The sequence below is a fragment of the Psittacula echo genome, assembly GCF_963264785.1.
Source record: "Psittacula echo genome assembly, chromosome: 26".
Taxonomy (NCBI): domain Eukaryota; kingdom Metazoa; phylum Chordata; class Aves; order Psittaciformes; family Psittacidae; genus Psittacula; species Psittacula echo.
In genome coordinates this window covers 2,072,266-2,084,614 of record NC_137761.1, presented here as the reverse complement: position 1 = coordinate 2,084,614, position 12,349 = coordinate 2,072,266, and the positions used below count along the sequence as shown (strand labels likewise).

The 12,349-nt window shown below is 62.9% G+C and overlaps 2 protein-coding genes across 2 annotated transcripts in view; both read right to left on the bottom strand.

Annotated features, from left to right (window-relative positions):
* ARHGEF11 (Rho guanine nucleotide exchange factor 11) overlaps nt 1-8,573 on the bottom strand; it is a 27,377-nt gene extending 18,804 nt beyond the window's left edge. Inside the window, exons 1-3 of the mRNA XM_080635041.1 lie at nt 8,414-8,573; nt 815-906; nt 443-541 (exon numbers count right to left, since the gene is read on the bottom strand). Of these exons, the coding sequence (XP_080491167.1) occupies nt 443-541; nt 815-906; nt 8,414-8,445 (223 nt within the window). The 5' untranslated portion in view covers nt 8,446-8,573. The remainder of the gene's footprint in view (nt 1-442; nt 542-814; nt 907-8,413) is intronic.
* Nucleotides 8,473-12,349, bottom strand: LOC308230271 (ETS translocation variant 3-like protein; the record flags this gene model as incomplete). The annotated part of the gene is made up of 8 exons (XM_080634884.1): nt 8,473-8,649; nt 9,829-9,883; nt 10,396-10,669; nt 10,814-10,940; nt 11,016-11,160; nt 11,380-11,577; nt 11,690-11,749; nt 12,306-12,349. The coding sequence occupies 8 exons, from the start codon at nt 12,347-12,349 to the stop codon at nt 8,473-8,475; spliced, it is 1,080 nt and encodes a 359-aa protein (XP_080491010.1).

Here is a 12,349-nt window from a genome sequence, read left to right as displayed (position 1 = left end):
GAGCAGGGAGTGTCATGGATGTGGGGAGCTCGCCCTCACTCTGTGTCCTGCCCATCCTGGCTGATCCATCACAAGCGAGGAGCAGGTCATGGAGGGGATGCTCCCCCTCTGCTGCATGAAGAGGAGAGCTCAGAGCAGCTCCAGTGCCTGAAGGGGCCTCCAAGAAACCTGGAGAGGGGCTTGGGACAAGGGAAGCAGGGACAGGATAAGGGGCACGGCTTTAACCTGCCATTGGAAGAGGCTTGGAGCAAGCTGCTCCAGTAGAAGGTGTCCCTGCCCATGGAACTGGAGGAGCTTTAAGCCCCCCTCCCCACCCAACCCATTCCCTGGTTCTAGGCTGCAGCGGGACCCTGAGCTGGGAACTCTCAGGAAGGACCCCCCCTTTCCCCCCTGCTTCCTCCCAAGGGGCGAGGGGAGCCCCGGCGAATGCTGCTCCTCTCACCTGGCCGCACCGACTGCACCAGGACGACGCGGTCCCCGCTGACGGTGAAGCCGAAGCCATGCTGGTCCTTCTGGATGATGACGCAGCGCTGGACCAGGCCTGCGCAGGCACAGGAGCACAGCCAGTGAGCCTGCGGCCTCCGAGGCACGGCCGGCTCATCCTCCCCCTCCAGACTCCCTGTGCCATGTCCCTGCTCCGACCCCTGCTCCCGGAAACAGGGCGCCGGTGGCAAGAGCCTCTGTCCCTGGGATGCAGCGTTCCCGACCCCACCGCGCTCCCCATGCACTTGCAGCCCTTTCTGGGTGACTTCGGGGGCTGTGAAGGGTCCCCGAAGGGACAGGGGAAGCATCAGGAGGCATCCGGAGAACCTACCTGTGGTTTCCAAGGAGTCGGAGGGCTGGCGGCGGTGCCCGGGGGCCCTGCGCTCGGAAGAGTCGTCGGCCAGGGAAGACAGGCTGCTTAACCTGGGGAGGAAGAGCAGGGATCAGGGAGAGGGGCGTCCGGATGGAGCCAGCCCCGTCCACAGCTCCTTTGGGCTTGGGAGAAGGAAACGCAGAGCTGGAAGGCGACAGCAGGCGGCACAGGGAGCGCTGCGCATCCTGTCCTGGGAAAAGGCTCCTCTCCCTTGCCCACCACAGGGAGCTCCAGAGGAGATCCAGGACTCTGGAATCTTGTGTTTGCCAGCGGGAAGGAGCAGCGGGAGCTGCCCAGGGTGAGCGGTGGTGGCAGGTGAGGGCAGGGATGTGCCATGCAGCACGGACAGGATGGAGCTCAGGGAAGCAGAGCGAGGGATGGGTCAGGCACACACAGGCAGACAGCGGCAGACAGCAGGCAGACAGCAGCAGACAGCAGGCAGACACAGGCAGACAGCGGCAGACACAGGCAGACAGCGGCAGACAGCAGGCAGACACAGGCAGACAGCGGCAGACACAGGCAGACAGCGGCAGACAGCAGGCAGACACAGGCAGACAGCGGCAGACACAGGCAGACAGCGGCAGACAGCAGGCAGACAGCAGGCAGACACAGGCAGACAGCAGCAGACAGCAGGCAGACACAGGCAGACAGCGGCAGACACAGGCAGACAGCGGCAGACAGCAGGCAGACAGCAGGCAGACAGCGGCAGACAGCAGGCAGACAGCGGCAGACACAGGCAGACAGCAGGCAGACAGCGGCAGACACAGGCAGACAGCAGGCAGACAGCGGCAGACAGCAGGCAGACAGCGGCAGACACAGGCAGACAGCAGGCAGACAGCAGCAGACAGCAGCAGACAGCAGGCAGACAGCAGGCAGACAGCAGGCAGACATGGGCAGACACGGGCAGCCAGCAGGCAGCCAGCGGCAGACACAGGCAGACAGCAGGCAGACAGCAGGCAGACACAGGCAGCCAGCGGCAGCCAGCAGGCAGCCAGCAGGCAGACACAGGCAGACACAGGCAGACAGCGGCAGACAGCAGGCAGACACAGGCAGACAGCAGGCAGACAGGAGGCAGACACAGGCAGACAGCGGCAGACAGCAGGCAGACACAGGCAGACAGCAGGCAGACACAGGCAGACAGCAGGCAGACAGCAGGCAGACACAGGCAGACAGCGGCAGACAGCAGGCAGACACAGGCAGACACAGGCAGACAGCAGGCAGACACAGGCAGACAGCAGGCAGACAGGAGGCAGACACAGGCAGACAGCAGGCAGACACAGGCAGACGCAGGCAGATACAGGCAGCCAGCAGGCAGACACAGGCAGACGCAGGCAGACACAGGCAGCCAGCAGGCAGACACAGGCAGACACAGGCAGCCAGCAGGCAGACACAGGCAGACGCAGGCAGACACAGGCAGCCAGCAGGCAGACACAGGCAGCCAGCAGGCAGACACAGGCAGCCAGCAGGCAGACACAGGCAGACGCAGGCAGACACAGGCAGCCAGCAGGCAGACACAGGCAGCCAGCAGGCAGACACAGGCAGCCAGCAGGCAGACACAGGCAGACGCAGGCAGACACAGGCAGCCAGCAGGCAGCCAGCAGGCAGACAGCAGGCAGACAGCAGGCAGACAGCAGACATCCCGCTGAGCCTCGAGTCCTCTGGCTGCTGGGCTCATTTCTGTGCATCCAAGGGGCACCGCACATCCCCTTGCTGCCGTTATAGCAGGGGGCTCCCCTTCCCTGTGCCACTGCATGCTCCCAGCATCATCCCAAGGATGACATTCCACCTCTGCTGTCCTATCGCTCCTTCTCCCAACCCAACCAGCGCTGGACAGGTCAGAAAGCAACGGGAAGAGGTAGGAAATGAAGGTGCTCCCATGGGGAAGCAGCCGGGCTCTGCCTCACGCGATGAAGCGAGGGGCAGGATGAGAGCAGGAGCCCCCCGAGCCCAACCCCGCTTACCTGGGCACGTGAGGCTGCCGCTTGCTGCAGGACAGGGACAGGGGTGGCACAAGGGACACCCGGGGGCCAGCGGGGAAGGCAAGGGGTGGAAAGAGGAGACAAAGACATCAAGAGGCCGTGGTGCGGCCCAGGGCATCGGCCCGTGGGCAGGGCTGCCTGGAGGCAGGCTTGGGAAGCATCCCCTGCCTACAGCAACATTCCCAGCCTGCTTTCCCTGCAGGGCCATGCAGTCAGGAGATACCCACAGCAGTTTGTGGGGGACGAGCAAGAGGGTCCCCCTAAGTCAGAGCCTGCAGCAGGATGAAGCCCACAGCCCCGCTCCTGTAGGCAGCTCTTCCCTGCTCCAGCAGAGGAATATTGGGAAACACCTCATTGGAGGCTGCCTGGATAACCTGAATCCAGACCCAACCAGCACAACTGTTATGGTACAACCTCTCATTGCCTCGATCACAGCCCTCACTTGCTGAAGTGGCCCCAGCACACAGGAGCCCGGGATAGGGAAAGAGCTGAAGCATCCCAAGGGCTTTCTCGGGAGCTGAGGGCAGCAGTGGGACCAATTCCCTGTATTTCAAGGCAATCCAAGATGGGACCAGGGCACCTGTGTCAGTGAAAAGGTGGGTGCAGGATTAACCCCATGGGATTACCCGGCAGCTCGGGGCAGGTCAGCCTGATCCAGGCCAAGGGAGGATCGGCTCCTCCTTCCCCATCGGACGCCAGTGCTTAAGGAGCTGCCGCACCATGGGATGCTCAGGAAGCCTCTTCCTTAGGAGCTCCAGCAGTGCCAGGACCACGCGAGGCTCAGCCCCAGCACAGGCAGGAGCCACCAGTGCCACCCCAGTGGAGATGCCAACCCCGATCCGTGTTTCCATCCCACGGGAAGGAGCCGGGCCAGCGCTGGCTTATTGCCGTCTAAAAGAGTCGTTTAATTCGGCTTTGCATAAGCTGCTTCCTAATTGACTTACAGAGAGCCCAAACACGCCACTGCGAAGCAAAGGCAGGCAGCCCGACGCAGACCTGCCCCTGGGGCCTCTTTCCAGCCCTAAGGATCATCCCTTGGGTTGTCCAGCATCCTGCAGCCACCCCGGACTCTCCCATGCCCAGCACTGGGGCCAGGCTCTGCTCTGGAACCCGCAGAGGTTTCTGCTACAGAGATGCACAAACTGGTCTGGGTTGGAAGGGAGCTTAAAGCTCATCTAAAGCCACAGGCAGGGACCCCTTCCACTGGAGCAGCTTGCTCCAAGCCCCTGTGTCCAACCTGCCCTTGAACACTGCCAGGGATGGGGCAGCCACAGCTTCTCTGGGCACCCTGGGCCAGCGCCTCAGCACCCTCACAGGGAAGAGCTTCTGCCTAAGAGCTCAGCTCAGTCTCCCCTCGGGCAGGTTAAAGCCATTCCCCTTGGCCTGTCCCTGCATCCCTTGTCCCAAGCCCCTCTCCAGGTTCCCTGCAGCCCCTTCAGGCACTGGAGCTGCTCTGAGCTCTCCCCTTCAGGAGCCTTCTCTTCTCCAGGCTGCCCCAGCCCAGCTCTCTCAGCCTGGCTCCAGAGCAGAGCTGCTCCAGCCCTCGCAGCAGCTCCGTGGCCTCCTCTGGCCTTGCTCCAGCAGCTCCAGGTCCCTCTGGTGCTGGTGCCCCAGAGCCGGATGCAGGATGCAGGGGGGGTCTCACAGAGCGCAGCAGAGGGGCAGGATCCCCCCCATGCCCCTGCTTTGAGCTTATTTCTCCCAGTTTCGGCTCCTTCCAGTGAAATCACAGCTCTTCACTCTTCAGGAACACACCCCAGGAGCAAGATGCCCCCAGCCAGGCCAGAAGAGAAGAACACCAAGGAGGGAAATGAACCCATCACAAGCACAACCCTGGTGCTGCCACATGGGGAGCATCACCCAGGGCAAAGATTAAGAAGAAGAGCATCAAATCCTCGGAGCAGGCACCCTCCAGCCACAGCTTTGCTCCAGCATCAGGAGCTTGATTCTATTCTCCTTCCCAGGTCTCCAAATGGCTGCTCCCTGTGATCCCGGCTCCAGGGAAGAGAAACAGGAGCCCGCTCTGGCGTGCCTGGGAAGCGGCTCCCTTTAGGAGCGCGCAGGGATGCAGGTGGGGACAGCATCAGCCCGTCAGCGGGGAAAAGTGGGAATATCGATGGAAAGATAAAGCCCACAACATGGAAAGGGGAATCAGGGTGCTGGTGAGATGCCTTCTGCAACAGAGTCACTGCTTCCACCGCAGCCCGGTGACCCTGCATCGGGATTAGCCGGCATCTCCTGTCCCAAAGCCGGCTGCTCTCTCCCCAGGCCACAGCCTTGTGGATGATTCCACACACTGGGATTCTGGGGACAGGAAGGAAGGAAGGAATTTCAGCTTCAAAAATAAATAAAGAAAGAAAAATGATTCAGCTTCCTCCCCTTCCCCCTCCCGCGGCTCGGCCCAGGGAAAGCGTCCAGCCTGGAGCAGCTCCAGCCTCGCAGCGGAAAACCAGGACGTGCATCTCCCGAGGATGGGCCTGCACATCCCACCGGGAACGGGCTGTGTGTCCCCTGGGAACGCCGGCTCAAAGCCACCCGCTGCTGCCGCGCCAGGGCAGCCCCATCGCGCACTGACGCATCGGGAAGCTTGGAATGATGCTTGGAATGATGCGGCTGCATTGAAGTTTGAGCGGCAAAGCAGAGTTAAACCTTGCTGGGTGCTGCTGGGATGAGGATGGGGGGAATATCCCTTCCTGGCATTCCTGGCTGCTGCAGACACAGCCTGCACTGACCCTCGGTCCCCGAGATCCACTTTTCCTCTCCTCTTTTCCCACCCTGGAGCACACAACAGGTTTCCCACTCCCAACAGATCCCATCCGACTCGCAGGGTGGGAGCAGCCCAGTGCTGGACCAGGAGCCCGGTGCCTCCATCCCGGCCGTGCTGATCCCGGTGGCTCTGCAGCAGCGCCCTGTGGCTCCGTGCGAGTGCCAAGCCTGTGAATCCATGAGGCTGGAGTCATCCTGGATCCATCTGGGATTCCGCAGCAAAGCTTTTCCCTTCTGCCTCTCCTTGTTTTTATCCCAGGGGAGCCACTGGTGCAGCCTCGGCAAACTCGAGTTTGCAAATCAGATGCAAAGCCCCGTGTAGGCGCCAGGGCCAAGCGGATTTGAATCCCGGGATCCCTCCAGCAGCAGACAGAGGGTTCTGCAGGAGCTCCCTTTAAATTAAGGCTTCTAATTAAATGGGGGAAAGCCAAACGAGCGCGACGAGCACGGCAGCGCTGCCCGTTCCAGGCGCCATTCCCAACATTCTGATGCTCTGTGTGCTGGAGTTTTGCAACGCTGATTCCCAACAGGCAGGAAAAGCCCAGACTCCGTTGGGTGTCGCGGCGGTGACGCCTGCCTGGCTCAGGGGAACACTGCTCCCTCCCAAAGCCATCCCAAACAACCCCGGAGGAGGCTGCGGGAGCTCCGGAGCAGGATTAGACCCAAAGGGATGGAGATGGAGCGCTGAGAGCAGCAAGAGCCGAGGAAGAGCACAGGAGGTGAGGAAGGGGTGAGCAGGGATCTGTGTCTTGAGGCTCTGGATGCCCCATCCCTGGCAGTGCTCAAGGCCAGGTTGGACCCAGGGGCCTGGAGCATCCTGCTCCAGTGGCAGGAGTCCCTGTTCGTGGCTTTAGATGAGCTTTAAGCTCCCTTCCCATCCGAAGCATTCCATGATTCCATGCTTCCCTATCAACTAACATTTGCCAAGCACTCCACGCACGCTCTGCTCCATTGATGGTACCCATCAGGACCACCACCAGCCCTTAGGCCGGAGCAGCAGTGCCCCCAAACCCCTTTCCCCCCAACCAAACCCCTGCGCCATCCTTCCTGCGAGCCAGGCACGGGGAGGGAGCCCCATGGGGAAAGCAGAGCCGGGATCCCAATCCGCCACCAAGGAAGATGTGGTTTCCTGGGAACGCTGCTGGATCTCCAGGTCCTTCCCAAGCAATCCCGGTGCCGGGCAGTGTAATCATTAACGGTGCCACTCATCTCCTGGAGCACAGACTGGCAGATCTGGTTTGGCCAGCACTGCTTTGGGGTGCGAGCAGGCACAGAGATAGGGAATAACCTGCCCCCAAGGGATGTTTTCTTCCCAACCTTCCTCCCAAACGAAAGCCACCACATCCCAGCTCACACCTCTTCCAAGCGGGAATTGCTGCTCCCAAAATGCTTTCCATGGGCTCCTCCTCTTTAGCGGTGACTAAACCCATGGACAGCCGGAGGGGTGATGCACTGCACCTATACTGGTGTGCACTGGTCTGCCTGGAGCCACGGCGCTGCCCGGACACCGATGGGCTGTGGGTGCCACCGTTTGCTTGGTGCTGAGGGCAGGATGGGGCTGCTGGGAGGGGGCTTTGGGGGGAAATCCCCACTTTGACCCTTTTCAAGTCATTTTATGTGGCTGAGGAGCCCGGAGCACCCAGCCTGGCCGGGGCACTGCAGGTTCCTGACCTTAAAGAGCAGAGATCGCGGCTATTTAAAGAGCAGGGAGAAGACTTAAGCCTGGTAATGCTGCCCGGGGTGAATCCCGCTGCTTCCCTGCCCGCGATGGCAGCAAAACCCAGCAGCTCCCTCATTCCCAGGCACCAAATCCCCTTCTGGAGCCGCAGCATCCGCAGGGAGCCCACGCTGAGCATCTTCAACTCAGCACCAAAGCAGAGCGAGCAGGAACCCTTGTCCTTGGCTGGTGGCACGGACGGGAGGGATCACAGGATCATGGAATGGGTTGGAATGGATGCTTAAAGCTCTTCTAAAGCCATGGCAGGGACCCCTTCCACTGGAGCAGGGTGCTCCAAGCCCCATGGACACTGCCATGGATGGGGCAGCCAAAGCGTCTCCATTCAACCCATTCCAGTGTCCCAGCACCCTCACGGGGAAGAACTTCCCAAGATCCCATCGCCAGCTCCCCCCTGCAGGTTAAAGCCATTCCCCTTGGCCTGTCCCTGCATTGCTCACCATGATCCATGTGGAATGGACAATGCCGCATCCCTATGGATGGAACCCGAGCCCCTGCGCCGCGCCAGGGCCACAGGGGAGCTCCTCGCCCGCAGCAGGACGCTCACAACCCATCTCCATCCCTCGCCTCATCCCAAACCGAACGGGCTTCATCCAGGGGTTCTCCCCCCGGGGTTGCATCCCTGTTCCCGTGCCAGCCGGGGCACGGATGCCAATGGGATGCGCCGAGGCGCAAAGCGCCCATTCCCAGCTCCCAAACGCTGCAGGAAGCACCTGGGAGCAGGCTCCGCGACCCTCAGCCCCATTCCCAAGGGAATGGTGAACACATCCCATGGGCTTTGATCCCTTAACGCCCGCCTTGGCCCCTCAGTGCTGCCCCCAGGAACCTGGGGTTAAACCCGCAGGGAACGGGGCCCGACGCCGCTGGGAATGCCCGCTACCAACACGGCCGCAACCCCGGCTGCTCCCGGCCCTGACGCGGGGGCACCGGAGGGCTTTAACGGGGGGGGCCCTGCCCGGAGCACGGCACCGGGACCCCCCCCCCCCCAGGCCGCGGGGCCGCGGCCCGCCCTGCCCCGCTCCCGAAAACACCCGGTTTGACCCCAAAGCCCGCTGCCCCCCCCCGCCCCACACGTACCTGTCGAGGGCCTGCGGAGGCCGCACGCTCATGGTGCCTCGCCCGCGGCCCCGCGGCGCTCAGGGCGCGGGGAGCCGCCGCCCCGCTCCGGCCGCCACCATCCCCGGGCGCTGCGGTGGCGGCCCCGGGGCAGGGCCCGAGCCCCCGCTCCGCTGCCGGATCCCGGCCCCGCTCGCTGTGGAGGAGGCGGCGGCGGCGGCGGCGGCGCGGTCCCCCCCCCGACCCGCCCGGCGGCGCTGGGGGCCGGGCCGAGGGAGAGGCCTAAAGCCCGCTCCCAATCCCCGGGCTCGCCCGGCCCCCGCGGCCGGCGAGGGGGCAGCGCCGGCGGGGAGCGAGCGGGGGAGGAGGCGCGGGGGAAGGCCCCGAGGGGACACCCGGGGATGGGGGGCATCCGGGGGGGGAACGGTTATGGGGGACCCATGGGGACAGCACGGGTTTGGGGGAGCATGGGGATAGGCAGAGGTGGGGGACACACAGCATGAATGGGGGATACATGGGGAGGCCTGAGTGTGAGGGGACAGCGAGGCATTGGGGGACCCAGAGAGGCAGCATCAGTATTGGGGACCACATCTGGAGTGAGCTATGGACATGGGTTTGGAGAACACATCTGCAGTGAGCTATGGACATGGGGTTGGGGATCCACATCTGGAGTGAGCTATAGACATGGGTTTGGGGACCACATCTGGAGTGAGCTATAGACATGGGTTTGGGGACCACATCTGGAGTGAGCTATGGACATGGGTTTGGAGAACACATCTGCAGTGAGCTATGGACATGGGGTTGGGGATCCACATCTGGAGTGAGCTTTGGACATGGGTTTGGAGAACACATCTGCAGTGAGCTATAGACATGAGTTTGGGGACCACATCTGGAGTGAGCTATAGACATGGGTTTGGGGATCCACATCTGCAGTGAGCTATGGACATGGGTTTGGAGAACACATCTGCAGTGAGCTATAGACATGAGTTTGGGGACCACATCTGGAGTGAGCTATAGACATGGGTTTGGGGATCCACATCTGGAGTGAGCTATAGACATGAGTTTGGGGACCACATCTGGAGTGAGCTATAGACATGAGTTTGGGGACCACATCTGGAGTGAGCTATAGACATGGGTTTGGAGAACACATCTGCAGTGAGCTATAGACATGAGTTTGGGGACCACATCTGGAGTGAGCTATAGACATGGGTTTGGGGATCCACATCTGCAGTGAGCTATAGACATGGGGTTGGGGGACCACATCTGGAGTGAGCTATAGACATGGGGTTGGGGGACTCACATCTGCAGTGAGCTATAGACATGGGGTTGGGGGACTCACATCTGCAGTGAGCTATGGACATGGGGTTGGGGGACACCCGCCCCCACAACCTGGCACTGGGGACCCCTTGTCCGGCCATGGGCTGACCCACAGATACCCGGTTATAGGGGTTCCCCTGGACCCCCTGGACCAGGAATGGGGGCCCTGAGCAGCTGCAGGGATTGGGGGGCACCAGGTCTCAGAAGAGAAGGGGGGCTCAGCCCCAGGTACCCCACAAGGAGCCCCCCTGAGCCATTGGGGGTGCCCCAAAAGGATACCGATTTCCCCCCCTCCCCCCCCCCCCCATTCCTGCCCCGGAAGAATTCCCAATGCAGAAAACAAGGAAAAGTGAAAATGAAAATGAGCCCTGTTCCGGGAATCCGGGATATGGATCCATGCGCCCCGAATCCAACCCCAACCGGCTTCACGCTCCACGGGGGAGGCTCATGAGCTATTTGGGGGTGCCCCCCATAGGGAGGGTTTGGGGTCAGGGACGCGGCTTTGGGATGCAGTTGAGAGCAGCCAGACCCCTCTGCACACGGGTTTAATGGGGGGGCAAAGGCTGATCTGGGCCCCCCCAGACCTCATGGGGGGCTCAGCCGTGGGGCCAGGTCCCAGGGTGAGGATGGGGGGGTCAGATGGGGGGTACCCCCCTTCTGCTGCTGCCCTGGAGCTCCAGCTTCACGCGGAGGTGGCGCCTTCCTCCTCCTCTTTGCGTTCCTGCCCTGGCCATGATGGGCGCTCCAGCCCCATTCCATAGGGAAAACGGGGGTGCAGGAGCAGGGATGTGGGGACCCCCGGCTTGGGGGGCAGCAGCGGTGCTGGGGGGCAGGCGGGGAAGGGGGCCCAGGCTGGGGGTCCCAGCGGGGGGGGGCAGGCAGCCAGGCAGTGCAGCGGCTCCGGGGCCCCAAACCGGCAGCAGGAGCCCCCCAAGTATGGGGGGGCCGCGGAGCTGTATCCTGAGGGCAACAGCAGAGCGGGAATGGGGCTCCCCATCCTCTCGCAGCACAGCCACTGGGTGCTGCTGTGGGACCAGGAACCGCGGGCAGGATGCAGGCAGCGCCCTCCTGCCTGCGCCAAGCCCCGCGCCCCGCATCCCGCACCCAGTGCCGCTGCCCAGGGCTGGGTGCTGGCCCCGCACTCCCTGCTCCCAGGGGTGATGTCCCTCCTGCGCAGCGCATCGGGGTGCTGGGGACCGCAGTGCCGGCTCCGCAGCGCGCTTGGCACCCACTGCGGGCACAAGGAGGGGATGTGGCAGCGCTGGGGATGGTGCTGGGCGCCCGCGGGGGTGCGTGGATCCCGTACCTGGCTCGGCATTCCAGGCGGCCGGCACAGGCTGCGGGGATCCCACAGCGGGCAGCGGAGGAGGAGGAGGAGGTGGCTGAAGTTGAACTTGTAGGTGAAGCGTTTGCCCTTGGTCTTGTGCAGGATGCGCTTGTTGTAGTAGTACCTGGGGGACGGACACGGGCACCCTGGGATGCTCCCATGGGATGACGAAGGCTCTGCCCCCCCTCCCCGTGCCCCACATCCACCTGAGGAACCATGGAATCACGGGGCGGAAGGGACCTTAGAGCTCATCCAACTCCAGGGACACTTCCATAGCCCAGGATGCTCCAAACCCTATCCTGGGGCCTGGACCACTTCCAGGGCTGGGGAAGCCGCTGCTCACCTCAGCGCCCGGCTCAGTTTGTCGTAGTTCATCTGGGGTTTGCATTTCCTGCGCCCCCAGAGCCGGGCCACCTCGTCAGGGTCCTTGATGACGAACTCCCCGTCCTCGCCCTGCTGCCAGGCGATGACGTGGCGGAATTCCTCCTTCTGCAGCAGCTCCAGGATGAAATGCCAGAGCTGGATCTGCCGGGAGCCGCGGCTGCACGCGAAAGCGAGCGCTGCGGGGGAGCGGGCACCCTCAGGGACACGGGGACATCACCACAGGGTGCAGGAATGGGGGGCTCGGGGGGTCCCCATCGCTGGGTGCTCACCTGGGAGCCAGCAGGAGCCGGGCAGCGCCGGGCACGGGCAGCGCCGCTGCATCCTGCAGCCTGCGGGGAGAGAGGAGCCTGCGGGGAGCACCCGAGTACGGGATGCACCAGGGATGCAGCCGGTAACCGGGGTGCACCCAGTAACGGGGATGCACCCAGTAACGGGGATGCACCCATCATCAGGGATGCACCCAGTAACGGGGATGCACCCAGTAACGGGGATGCACCCAGTAACAGAGATGCACCCAGTAACAGGGATACACCAGCAACTGGGATGCACCCATCATCAGGGATGCATCCAGCAACCAGGATGCACCCAGTAATCGGGATGCACCCAGTAACAGGGATGCACCCCTCATCAGGGATGCATCCAGCAACCAGGATGCATCCAGCAACTGGGATGCATCCAGCAACTGGGATGTGCTCACCATCAGAGGTGCGTCCAATACTTGGGATGCAGTCGGCATGAACCCAGCACTCGGGATAGACCCAGCACCCAGGATGCCCCCAGGATGCCCTCAGCACCAACGATGCTCCCCCCATCAGGGATGCACTCAGCAGCCGGGATGTAACTGGGATGCACCCAGTACCTGGGATACACCTGCAATGCACTCACCTGCTGAGGATGGGGCTGTGCTGGTCGTGGCCGTTGCACCCCAT